Below are 13,445 nucleotides of genomic sequence, written 5' to 3'. Positions count from 1 at the left end.
GAGAGAGAAAGGGAGAGGTAGAGAGGGAGGGGGAGACAGCTGGAGGGAGACAGGGAGAGAGAGACAGGGAGAGGGAGACAGAGAGAGAGAGACAGGGAGAGAGAGACAGGGAGAGAGAGACAGAGAGAGAGAGGGAGACGGAGACAGAGAGAGGGAGACAGGGAGAGAGAGACAGGGAGAGAGAGACAGGGAGAGGGAGACAGGGAGAGAGAGAGAGGGAGAGAGAGGGGGACGGATACAGAGAGAGGGAGACAGAGAGAGGGAGACAGGGAGAGTGAGACAGAGAGAGAGGGAGACGGAGACAGAGAGAGGGAGACAGAGAGAGGGAGACAGAGAGAGGGAGACAGGGAGAGGGAGACAGGGAGAGAGAGACAGGGAGAGAGACAGGGAGGGAGAGACAGGGAGAGGGAGACAGGGAGAGAGAGACAGAGAGAGGGAGACAGGGAGAGGGAGACAGGGAGAGGGAGACAGGGAGAGAGAGACAGGGAGAGAGAGACAGGGAGAGAGAGGGGGAGACGGGGACAGAGAGAGGGAAACAGGGAGAGGGAGAAAGGGAGGGGAAACAGGGAGAGGGAGACAGGAGAGAGAGAGACAGGGAGAGATAGACAGGGAGCCAGGGAGACAGAGAGAGAGACAGAGAGAGAGAGAGACAGGGAGAGGGAGACAGGGAGAGGGAGACAGGGAGAGGCAGACAGGGAGAGAGAGACAGAGAGAGAGAGGGGGAGACGGGGACAGAGAGAGGGAAACAGGGAGAGGGAGAAAGGGAGAGGGAAACAGGGAGAGGGAGACAGGGAGAGAGAGAGACTGGGAGAGAGAGACAGGGAGAGAGGGAGACAGAGAGAGAGATAGAGAGAGAGAGAGACAGGGAGAGGGAGACAGGGAGAGGGAGACAGGGAGAGAGACAGGGAGAGGGAGAAAGGGAGAGAGAGAGACTGAGAGAGAGAGAGAGACAGGGAGAGAGAGACAAAGAGAGGGAGACAGTGAGAGAGAGAGACAGGGAGAGAGAGACAGGGAGAGGGAGAGACAGGGAGAGAGAGAGACAGGGAGAGAGAGAGACAGGGAGAGAGGGACAGGGAGAGAGAGACAGGGAGTGGGAGACAGGGAGAAGGAGACAGGGAGAGGGTGACAGAGAGAGAGAGACAGGGAGAGGGAGACAAAGAGAGGGATACAGCGAGAGAGAGAGACAGGGAGAGAGGGAGACAGAGAGAGAGAGACAGAGAGAGAGAGAGACAGAGAGAGAGAGAGACAGGGAGAGAGAGACAGAGAGAGATAGACAGGGAGAGAGAGACAGCGAGAGAGAGACAGGGAGAGGGAGACAGGGAGAGGCAGACAGAGAGAGAGAGACAGGGAGAGAGAGACAGGGAGAGAGAGACAGGGAGAGAGAGACAGGGAGAGGGAGACAGGGAGAGAGAGACAGGGAGAGAGAGACAGGGAGAGGGAGACAGGGAGAGGGAGACAGGGAGAGGGAGACAGGGAGAGGGAGACAGGGAGAGGGAGACAGGGAGAGAGACAGGGAGAGAGAGACAGGGAGAGGGAGAGAGAGAGACAGGGAGAGTGAGACAGGGAGAGAGAGACTGGGAGAGAGAGACAGAGAGAGACAGAGAGAGAGAGACAGGAGAGAGAGACAGAGAGAGACAGAGAGAGGGAGACAGGGAGAGAGAGACAGTGAGAGACAGGGAGAGGGAGACAGGGAGAGGGAGACAGAGAGAGGGAGACAGAGAGAGGGAGACAAAGAGAGGGAGACAGGGAGAGGGAGACAGGGAGAGGGAGACAGGGAGTGGGAGAGAGAGAGACAGGGAGAGGGAGACTGGGTGAGGTAGACAGGGAGAGGGAGAGAGAGAGACAGGGAGAAGGAGACAGGGAGAGGGAGAGAGAGAGGCAGGGAGAGGGAGACAGGGAGAGGGAGACTGGGAGAGGGACACAGGGAGAGAGAGACAGGGAGAGGGAGACAGGGAGAGGGAGAGTGAGAGACAGGGAGAGGGAGACAGGGAGAGGGAGACAGGGAGAGAGAGACAGGGAGAGTGAGACAGGGTGAGGGAGACAGAGAGAGAGAGACAGGGAGAGGGAGAGAGAGAGACAGGGAGAGGGAGACAGGGAGAGGGAGACAGGGAGAGGGAGACAGGGAGAGAGAGACAGGGAGAGAGAGACAGGGTGAGGGAGACAGAGAGAGGGAGACAGGGAGAGGGAGACAGGGAGAGGGAGACAGAGAGAGAGACAGGGTGAGGGAGACAGGGAGATGGAGACAGAGAGAGGGAGACAGGGAGAGGGAGGGAGAGGGAGAGACAAGGAGAGGGAGAGACAGGGAGAGGGAGAGACAGTTGAGAGGGAGACAGGGAGAGGGAGGGAGAGGGAGAGACAGGGAGAGGGAGAGACAGGGAGAGCGAGACAGGGAGAGAGAGACAGGGAGAGGGAGACAGAGAGAGGGAGACAGGGAGAGAGAGACAGGGAGAGGGAGACAGAGAGAGGGAGACAGAGAGAGAGAGACAGCGAGAGGGAGACAGGGAGAGGGAGGGAGAGGGAGAGACAGGGAGAGGGAGAGACAGGGAGAGAGAGACAGGGAGAGGGAGAGACAGGGAGAGAGAGACAGGGAGAGAGAGACAGGGAGAGGGAGACAGGGAGAGAGAGACAGGGAGAGGGAGACAGAGAGAGGGAGACAGGGAGAGAGAGACAGGGAGAGGGAGACAGAGAGAGGGAGACAGGGAGAGAGAGACAGGGAGAGGGAGACAGGGAGAGAGAGACAGAGAGAGGGAGACAGAGAGAGGGAGACAGAGAGAGAGAGACAGGGAGAGAGAGACAGGGAGAGAGAGGCAGGGAGAGAGAGACAGGGAGAGGGAGACAGAGAGAGGGAGACACGGAGAGGGAGACAGGGAGAGGGAGACAGGGAGAGGGAGACAGGGAGAGGGAGACAGGGAGAGGCAGACAGGGAGAGGCAGACAGGGAGAGGCAGACAGGGAGAGAGAGACAGAGAGAGAGAAAGGGGAGACGGGGACTGAGAGAGGGAACAGGGAGAGGGAGAAAGGGAGAGGGAAACTGGGAGAGGGAGACAGGGAGAGAGAGAGACTGTGGGAGAGAGAGACAGGGAGAGAGGGAGACAGAGAGAGAGACAGGGAGAGAGAGAGACAGGGAGAGAGAGACAGGGAGAGAGAGACAGGGAGAGGGAGACAGGGACAAGGAGACAGGGAGAGGGTGACAGAGAGAGAGAGACAGGGAGAGGGAGACAAAGAGAGGGATACAGTGAGAGAGAGAGACAGGGAGAGAGGGAGACAGAGAGAGAGACAGAGAGAGAGAGAGACAGAGAGAGAGAGAGACAGGGAGAGAGAGACAGAGAGAGATAGACAGTGAGAGAGAGACAGGGAGAGAGAGACAGGGAGAGGGAGACAGGGAGAGGCAGACAGAGAGAGAGAGACAGGGAGAGAGAGACAGGGAGAGAGAGACAGGGAGAGAGAGACAGGGAGAGGGAGACAGAGAGAGAGAGACAGGGAGAGAGAGACAGGGAGAGGGAGACAGGGAGAGGGAGACAGGGAGAGGGAGACAGGGAGAGAGACAGGGAGAGAGAGACAGGGAGAGGGAGACAGGAAGAGGGAGAGAGAGAGACAGGGAGAGGGAGACAGGGAGAGAGAGACTGGGAGAGAGAGACAGAGAGAGAGAGACAGGGAGAGAGAGACAGAGAGAGACAGAGAGAGGGAGACAGGGAGAGAGAGACAGTGAGAGACAGGGAGAGGGAGACAGGGAGAGGGAGAGAGAGAGACAGGGAGAGGTAGACAGGGTGACGTAGACAGGGAGAGGAGAGACAGAGACAGGGAGAGGGAGACAGGGAGAGGGAGAGAGAGAGACAGGGAGAGGGAGACAGGGAGAGGGAGACTGGGAGAGGGAGACAGAGGGAGAGGGAGACAGGGAGAGGGAGAGTGAGAGACAGGGAGAGGGAAACAGGGAGAGGGAGACAGGGAGAGAGAGACAGGGAGAGAGAGACAGGGTGAGGGAGACAGAGAGAGAGAGACAGGGAGAGGGAGAGAGAGAGACAGGGAGAGGGAGACAGGGAGAGGGAGACAGGGAGAGAGACAGGGAGAGAGAGACAGGGTGAGGGAGACAGAGAGAGGGAGACAGGGAGATGGAGACAGGGAGAGTGAGACACAGAGAGAGAGACAGGGTGAGGGAGACAGGGAGAGAGAGACAGGGAGAGAGAGACAGAGAGAGGGAGACAGAGAGAGGGAGACAGAGAGAGGGAGACAGGGAGAGAGAGACAGGGAGAGATAGACAGGGAGAGGGAGACAGAGAGAGGGAGACAGAGAGATGGAGACAGGGAGAGAGAGACACGGAGAGGGAGACAGGGAGAGAGAGACACGGAGAGGGAGACAGGGAGAGGGAGACAGGGAGATGGAGACAGAGAGATGGAGACAGGGAGAGGGAGGGAGAGGGAGAGACAAGGATAGGGAGAGACAGGGAGAGAGAGACAGGGGAGAGAGAGACAGGGAGAGGGAGACAGAGAGAGGGAGACAGCGAGAGGGAGACAGGGAGAGGGAGGGAGAGGGAGAGACAGGGAGAGGGATAGACAGGGAGAGAGACACAGGGAGAGGGAGAGACAGGGAGAGAGAGACAGGGAGAGAGAGACAGTGAGAGGGAGACAGGGAGAGAGAGACAGGGAGAGGGAGACAGAGAGAGGGAGACAGGGAGAGAGAGTCAGGGAGAGGGAGACAGAGAGAGGGAGACAGGGAGAGAGACAGGGAGAGGGAGACAGGGAGAGAGAGACAGAGAGAGGGAGACAGAGAGAGGGAGACAGAGAGAGAGAGACAGGGAGAGGGAGACAGGGAGAGTGAGACAGCGAGAGGGAGACAGGGAGAGGGAGACAGGGAGAGGGAGACAGGGAGAGGGAGACAGGGAGAGGGAGACAGAGAGAGAGACAGAGAGAGGTAGACAGGGAGAGAGAGACAGTGGGAGGGAGACAGAGAGAGGGAGACAGGGATAGGGAGACAGGGAGAGGGAGACAGGGAGAGGGAGACAGGGAGAGAGAGACAGGGAGAGAGAGACAGGGAGAGACAGAGAGAGGGGGACAGGGAGAGGGAGACAGAGAGAGGGAGACAGAGAGAGGGAGACAGGGAGAGGGAGACAGAAAGAGGGAGACAGAGAGAGGGAGACAGGGAGAGGGAGACAGGGAGAGGGAGACAGGGAGAGGGAGACAGGGAGAGAGAGAGAGACAGGGAGAGGGAGAGAGACAGGGAGAGGGAGACAGGGAGAGGGTGACAGGGAGAGGGAGACAGGGAGAGAGAGAGAGACAGGGAGAGGGAGACAGGGAGAGGGTGACAGGGAGAGGGAGACAGGGAGAGGGAGACAGGGAGAGGGACAGGGAGAGAGGGAGACAGTGAGAGGGAGAGACAGGGAGAGGGAGACAGGGAGAGGGAGACAGGGAGAGAGAGAGAGACAGGAGAGGGAGACTGGGAGAGGGAGACAGGGAGAGAGAGAGAGACAGGAGAGACAGAGAGAGGGGACAGGGAGAGGGAGACAGAGAGAGGGAGACAGAGAGAGGGAGACAGGGAGAGGGAGACAGAAAGAGGGAGACAGAGAGAGGGAGACAGGGAGAGGGAGACAGGGAGAGGGAGACAGGGAGAGGGAGACAGGGAGAGAGAGAGACAGGGAGAGGGAGAGAGACAGGGAGAGGGAGACAGGGAGAGGGTGACAGGGAGAGGGAGACAGGGAGAGAGAGAGAGACAGGGAGAGGGAGACAGGGAGAGGGTGACAGGGAGAGGGTGACAGGGAGAGGGAGACAGGGAGAGGGACAGGGAGAGAGGGAGACAGTGAGAGGGAGAGACAGGGAGAGGGAGACAGGGAGAGGGAGACAGGGAGAGAGAGAGAGACAGGGAGAGGGAGACTGGGAGAGGGAGACAGGGAGAGAGAGAGAGACAGGGAGCGGGAGACAGGGAGAGGGTGACAGGGAGAGGGAGACAGGGAGAGGGAGACAGGGAGAGGGATTTGGAGAGAGGGAGACAGTGAGAGGGAGAGACAGGGAGAGGGAGACAGGGACAGGGAGACAGCGAGAGAGAGAGAGACAGGGAGAGGGAGACAGGGAGAGGGAGACAGGGAGAGGGAGAGGGAGAGAGAGAGGGAGGCAGGGAGAGGGAGAGACAGGGAGAGGGAGACATGGAGAGGGAGACAGGGAGAGGGAGACAGGGAGAGTGAGAGAGAGAGAGTGAGACAGGGAGAGGGAGACAGGGAGAGGGAGACAGGGAGAGGGAGACAGGGAGAGGGAGACAGAGAGAGAGACAGAGAGAGGTAGACAGGGAGAGAGAGACAGTGGGAGGGAGACAGAGAGAGGGAGACAGGGATAGGGAGACAGGGAGAGGGAGACAGCGAGAGGGAGACAGGGAGAGAGAGACAGGGAGAGAGAGACAGGGAGAGACAGTGAGAGGGGGACAGGGAGAGGGAGACAGAGAGAGGGAGACAGAGAGAGGGAGACAGGGAGAGGGAGACAGGGAGAGAGAGAGAGACAGGGAGAGGGAGACTGGGAGAGGGAGACAGGGAGAGAGAGAGAGACAGGGAGCGGGAGAGACAGGGAGAGGGAGACAGGGAGAGGGAGACAGCGAGAGAGAGAGAGACAGGGAGAGGGAGACAGGGAGAGGGAGACAGGGAGAGGGAGAGGGAGAGAGGGAGAGGGAGGCAGAGAGAGGGAGACAGGGAGAGGGAGACAGGGAGAGGGAGACATGGAGAGGGAGACAGGGAGAGGGAGACAGGGAGAGTGAGAGAGAGAGAGTGAGACAGAGAGAGGGAGACAGAGAGAGGGAGACAAGGGGAGGGAGACAGAGAGAGGGAGACAGAGAGAGGGAGACAAGGGGAGGGAGACAGAGAGAGGGAGGCAGAGAGAGGGAGACGGGGAGAGGGAGACAGGGAGAGGGAGACAGGGAGAGGGAGACAGGGAGAGGCAGACAGGGAGAGGGAGACGGGGAGAGGGAGACAGGGAGAGGGAGACAGGGAGAGGGAGACAGGGGGAGGGAGACAGAGAGTCCTGTGAGTGAGAGGGACAGAGTGATGGACAAAGACAGAGATGGACAGGCTGTCTGCAGCCTCCCGTCTCACTGTCTCCCCTGACCTCCCCCCACAGCCGCGGGTCCCACGCTTCCCCTCACCTTGGAGATGGAGATGTTTTCCTGTCCGGGTTTGAATACGGCCCTATTACACAGGGCAGCGATCCGGGAGAGAGCAACCCAGGTCGACGATGTCTTATCGAACGCTGTGCCTGCAGAAACAGAGAGAGACAGCTTACAGACAGACAGAGTGTCTAGACGCCTCTCACAGCTTCACAGCCAGCTGCCCGCACAGTGAGATCCCAACAATCACCCATCCAGCTGAACAAACTCTCACTGAATAATGCTTTGACATATCCTTCATTAATGCTCCGGCGCGGTCTAACCGAGGGACACGGAGACCGGAACAGTGCACAGTGCTCCGAGTGTGGTCTAACCGAGGGATACGGAGACCGGAACTGTGCACAGTGCTCCAAGTGTGGTCTAACCGAGGGTTACGGAGACCAGAACTGTGCACAGTGCTCCAAGTGTGGTCTAACCGAGGGATACGGAGACCAGAACTGTGCACGGTGCTCCAAGTGTGGTCTAACCGAGGGTTACGGAGACCAGAACTGTGCACAGTGCTCCAAGTGTGGTCTAACCGAGGGATACGGAGACCAGAACTGTGCACGGTGCTCCAAGTGTGGTCTAACCGAGGGATACGGAGACCAGAACTGTGCACGGTGCTCCAAGTGTGGTCTAACCGAGGGATACGGAGACCAGAAGTGTGCACGGTGCTCCAAGTCTGGTCTAACCGAGGGATACGGAGACCAGAACTGTGCACAGCGCTCCAAGCATGGTCTAACCGAGGGATACGGAGACCAGAACTGTGCACAGTGCTCCAAGTGTGGTCTAACCGAGGGACACGGAGACCAGAACTGTGCACAGTGCTCCAAGTGTGGTCTAACCGAGGGACACGGAGACCGGAACAGTGCACAGTGCTCCGAGTGTGGTCTAACCGAGGGATACGGAGACCGGAACTGTGCACAGTGCTCCAAGTGTGGTCTAACCGAGGGTTACGGAGACCAGAACTGTGCACAGTGCTCCAAGTGTGGTCTAACCGAGGGATACGGAGACCAGAACTGTGCACGGTGCTCCAAGTGTGGTCTAACCGAGGGATACGGAGACCAGAACTGTGCACAGCGCTCCAAGCATGGTCTAACCGAGGGATACGGAGACCAGAACTGTGCACAGTGCTCCAAGTGTGGTCTAACCGAGGGATACGGAGACCAGAACTGTGCACAGTGCTCCAAGTGTGGTCTAACCGAGGGATAGGGAGACCAGAACTGTGCACAGTGCTCCGAGTGTGGTCTAACCGAGGGATACGGAGACCAGAACTGTGCACAGTGCTCCAAGTGTGGTCTAACCGAGGGATACGGAGACCAGAACTGTGCACAGTGCTCCAAGTGTGGTCTAACCGAGGGATACGGAGACCAGAAGTGTGCACAGTGCTCCAAGTGTGGTCTAACCGAGGGATACGGAGACCGGAACTGTGCCCAGTGCTCCAAGTGTGGTCTAACCGAGGGATACGGAGACCGGAACTGTGCCCAGTGCTCCAAGTGTGGTCTAACCGAGGGATACGGAGACCGGAACTGTGCACAGTGCTCCAAGTGTGGTCTAACCGAGGGATACGGAGACCGGAACTGTGCCCAGTGCTCCAAGTGTGGTCTAACCGAGGGATACGGAGACCGGAACTGTGCACAGTGCTCCAAGTGTGGTCTAACCGAGGGATAGGGAGATGAGAATCATGCTGACATATGTTTGGGTCACACACGTTCTCACACTCCCAAACACGTGTGCTCTTACACACCTTCAAGCACAATGAAACCCGTGCACACTCGCACTCCTACTCACACGCGCCGCCCACGTGCACTCACTCCTGCACGCGCTCTCCCACGTCCGCACGCACTGTCCCACGCCCTCATGTGCTCTCCCACGCCCGTGCGCGCTCTCCCACGCCCTCGCAAGCTCTCCCACGTCCGCACGCGCTCTCACACACTCGCACGTGCTCTCCCACGCTCGCTCATGCTCTCCCACGCTCGCACGTGATCTCCCACGCTCGCACGTGCTCTCCCACGTTCGCATGTGCTCTCCCACGACCGTGTGCGCTCACCCATGCCCGCGCGCGCTCTCCCACGTCCGCACGTGCTCTCCCACGTTTGCGCGCGCTCTCCCACACCCGCACGTCCTCTCCCATGTCCGCATGCGCTCTCCCACTCTCGCATGTGCTCTCCCACGCTCGCAAGTGCTCTCCCACGCTCGCATGCGCTCTCCCACGTTTGCACGCGCTCTCCCACGTTCGCATGCGCTCTCCCACGACTGCGCACGCTCTCCCACGCTCGCACGTGCTCTCCCACGCCTGTGCGCGCTCCCCCACGCCTGCACGAGCTCTCCCACGCGCGCACATGCTCTCGCACGCCTGCGCGCGCTCTCCCACGCCTGTGCGCGGTCTCCCATGCCCTCGCGCGCTCTCCCACGTCCGCATGCGCTCTCCCACACCTGCGCGTGCTCTCCCACGCCCTCGCAAGCTCTCCCACGTCCGCACGCGCTCTCACACACTCGCACGTGCTCTCCCACGCTCGCTCATGCTCTCCCACGCTCGCACGTGATCTCCCACGCTCGCACGTGCTCTCCCACGTTCGCATGTGCTCTCCCACGACCGTGTGCGCTCACCCATGCCCGCGCGCGCTCTCCCACGTCCGCACGTGCTCTCCCACGTTTGCGCGCGCTCTCCCACACCCGCACGTCCTCTCCCATGTCCGCATGCGCTCTCCCACTCTCGCATGTGCTCTCCCACGCTCGCAAGTGCTCTCCCACGCTCGCATGCGCTCTCCCACGTTTGCACGCGCTCTCCCACGTTCGCATGCGCTCTCCCACGACTGCGCACGCTCTCCCACGCTCGCACGTGCTCTCCCACGCCTGTGCGCGCTCCCCCACGCCTGCACGAGCTCTCCCACGCGCGCACATGCTCTCGCACGCCTGCGCGCGCTCTCCCACGCCTGTGCGCGGTCTCCCACGCCCTCGCGCGCTCTCCCACGTCCGCATGCGCTCTCCCACACCTGCGCGCGCTCTCCCACGCCCTCGCGCGCTCTCCCACGCTCGCACGCACTCTCCCACGCCTGCGCGCGCTCTCCCACGTTCACACGCGCTCTCCCACGCCCTCGCGTGCTCTCCCACGCCCTCGCGTGCTCTCCCACGCTCGCACGCGCTCTCCCACGCTCTCCCACCCATGCGCGCAGGGATGTACCAGATTGATCCTCTGTCGTGTCGGCCTCGTGGACCTGGTTGTCGAACCACATGTGGGCGACAGTCATGCGGTTCTGGGTCAGGGTCCCCGTCTTGTCGGAGCAGATGGTCGAGGTGGAGCCCAGGGTCTCCACCGCCTCCAGGTTCTTCACCAGGCAGTTCTTGCGAGCCATCCGTTTCGCGGTTAGAGTGAGGCAGACCTGAGCGAAAGAGAGAGAGGGAGAGTGAGAGAGCGGGAGAGTGAGAGAGACAGCGGGAGAGTGAGAGAGACAGCGGGAGAGTGAGAGAGAGAGCGGGAGAGCGAGAGAGAGCGGGAGAGCGAGAGAGAGCGGGAGAGCGAGAGAGAGAGCGGGAGAGCGAGAGAGAGAGCGGGAGAGTGAGATAGAGAGCGGGAGAGTGAGAGAGAGCGGATGAGTGAGAGAGAGAGCGGATGAGTGAGAGAGAGAGCGGGAGAGTGAGAGAGAGAGCGGGTGAGAGAGAGAGCGGGAGAGTGAGAGAGAGCGGGAGAGTGAGAGAGAGCGGGAGAGTGAGAGAGAGCGGGAGAGTGTGGTCAGTCTGGGGCAGCCTTGTTGCAGGGCCGCCCACGGAGGGTGAAAGGTGAGTGGGACTCACGGTAACCGTGGCGAGGAGACCCTCGGGGACGTTGGCCACGATGATGCCAATGAGGAAGATGACGGCCTCCAGCCACGAGTAGCCCAGGATCAGCGACAGAACGAAGAAGGACACCCCGAGGAAGACGGCCACGCCAGTGATGATGTGGATGAAGTGCTCGATCTCGCGGGAGATGGGAGTCTGGCCCACGTCCAGCCCCGAGGCCAGGGTGGCGATGCGGCCCATCACAGTCCGGTCCCCGGTGAAGATCACCAGACCCCGGGCCGTCCCTGTCAAAACACAGCATGAGGTTAGAGATAAACCTCCCTCTACACTGTCCCCATCAAACACTCCCAGGACAGGTACAGCACGGGGTTAGATACAGAGTAAAGCTCCCTCTACACTGTCCCCATCAAACACTCCCAGGACAGGTACAGCACGGGGTTAGATACAGAGTAAAGCTCCCTCTACACTGTCCCCATCAAACACTCCTGGACAGGTACAGCACGGGGTTAGATACAGAGTAAAGCTCCCTCTACACTGTCCCCATCAAACACTCCCAGGACAGGTACAGCACGGGGTTAGATACAGAGTAAAGCTCCCTCTACACTGTCCCCATCAAACACTCCTGGACAGGTACAGCACGGGGTTAGATACAGAGTAAAGCTCCCTCTACACTGTCCCCATCAAACACTCCCAGGACAGGTACAGCACGGGGTTAGATACAGAGTAAAGCTTCCTCTACACTGTCCCCATCAAACACTCCCAGGGCAGGTACAGCACGGTGTTAGATACAGAGTAAAGCTCCCTCTACACTGTCCCCATCAAACACTCCTGGACAGGTACAGCACGGGGTTAGATACAGAGTAAAGCTCCCTCTACACTGTCCCCATCAAACACTCCGGGACAGGTACAGCACGGGGTTAGATACAGAGTAAAGCTCCCTCTACACTGTCCCCATCAAACACTCCCAGGGCAGGTACAGCACGGGGTTAGATACAGAGTAAAGCTCCCTCTACACTGTCCCCATCAAACATTCCCAGGACAGGTACAGCACAGGGTTAGATACAGAGTAAATCTCCCTCTACATTGTCCCCATCAAACATTCCCAGGACAGGTACAGCACAGGGTTAGATACAGAGTAAATCTCCATCTACACTGTCCCATCAAACACTCCCAGGACAGGTACAGCACGGGGTTAGATACAGAGTAAAGCTCCCTCTACACTGTGCCCATCAAACACTCCCAGGACAGGTACAGCACGGGGTTTGATACAGAGTAAAGCTCCCTCTACACTGTCCCCATCAAACACTCCCAGGACAGGTACAGCACGGGGTTAGATACAGAGTAAAGCTCCCTCTACACTGTCCCCATCAAACACTCCCAGGACAGGTACAGAGCATGCTGAGTGAACACAGAGTACTACTACCTTCTACACAGTTTGTTGAGAAAAATGCAATATTTCGTGTCTCCAAAGGATTTTCGTTTGTAAATTCGGGGGATCGTGTCTGTGGTTCTGATTCTCCCGTGAGAGAGGAATTATCAACCTGTAGAATTATGATAAACAACAGTGTTAATATTTACAGGGGGTCTCCGGGAGTGTGTTAATATTGACCGGGGGTCTCCGGGAGTGTGTTAATATTTACAGGGGGTCTCCGGGAGTGTGTTAATATTGACCGGGGGTCTCCGGGAGTGTGTTAATATTTACAGGGGGTCTCCGGGAGTGTGTTAATATTGACCGGGGGTCTCCGGGAGTGTGTTAATATTTACAGGGGGTCTCCGGGAGTGTGTTAATATTTACAGGGGGTCTCCGGGAGAGTGTTAATATTTACAGGGGGTGTCCGGGAGTGTGTTAATATTGACAGGGGGTCCCCGGGAGTGTGTTAATATTGACAGGGGGTCCCCGGGAGTGTGTTAATATTGACAGGGGGTCTCCGGGAGTGTGTTAATATTTACAGGGGCTGTCCGGGAGTGTGTTAATATTGACAGGGGGTCCCCGGGAGTGTGTTATTATTTACAGGGGGTCCCCGGGAGTGTGTTAATATTTACGTGATCCTCGTGAGTGTGTTAATATTTACAGGGGGTCCCCGGGAGTGTGTTAATATTGACAGGGGGTCCCCGGGAGTGTGTTAATATTTACAGGGGGTCTCCGGGAGTGTGTTAATATTGACAGGGGGTCCCCGGGAGTGTGTTAATATTGAGAGGGGTCCCCGGGAGTGTGTTAATATTGACAGGGGGTCCCCGGGAGTGTGTTAATATTGACAGGGGGTCCCCGGGAGTGTGTTAATATTTACAGGGGGTCTCCGGGAGTGTGTTAATATTTACAGGAGGTCCCCGGGAGTGTGTTAATATTGACAGGGGGTGCCCGGGAGTGTGTTAATATTTACAGGGGGTCCCCGGGAGTGTGTTAATATTGACAGGGGGTCTCCGGGAGTGTGTTAATATTTACAGGGGGTCCCCGGGAGTGTGTTAATATTGACAGGGGGTCCCCGGGAGTGCGTTAATATTTACAGGGGGTCTCCGGGAGTGTGTTAATATTTACAGGGGGTCTCCAGG

The 13,445-nt window shown here is 58.7% G+C and overlaps 1 protein-coding gene across 1 annotated transcript; it reads right to left on the bottom strand.

Moving 5' to 3' along the window:
* Window positions 1-7,115: 7,115 nt before the first annotated feature.
* Window positions 7,116-12,436, bottom strand: LOC144678550 (sodium/potassium-transporting ATPase subunit alpha-2-like; the record flags this gene model as incomplete). The annotated part of the gene is made up of 4 exons (XM_078538299.1): window positions 7,116-7,225; window positions 10,300-10,498; window positions 10,911-11,179; window positions 12,319-12,436. Coding segments are annotated over 4 exons (696 nt in total), but the record flags the coding sequence as incomplete, so codon positions are not given.
* Between the last annotated feature and the right edge of the window lie 1,009 nt (window positions 12,437-13,445).

The sequence above is a fragment of the Cetorhinus maximus genome, unplaced genomic scaffold (genome assembly GCF_964194155.1).
Source record: "Cetorhinus maximus unplaced genomic scaffold, sCetMax3.hap1.1 HAP1_SCAFFOLD_4609, whole genome shotgun sequence".
Taxonomy (NCBI): Eukaryota; Metazoa; Chordata; class Chondrichthyes; order Lamniformes; family Cetorhinidae; genus Cetorhinus; species Cetorhinus maximus.
This window is presented reverse-complemented; position numbering and strand designations above follow the sequence as displayed.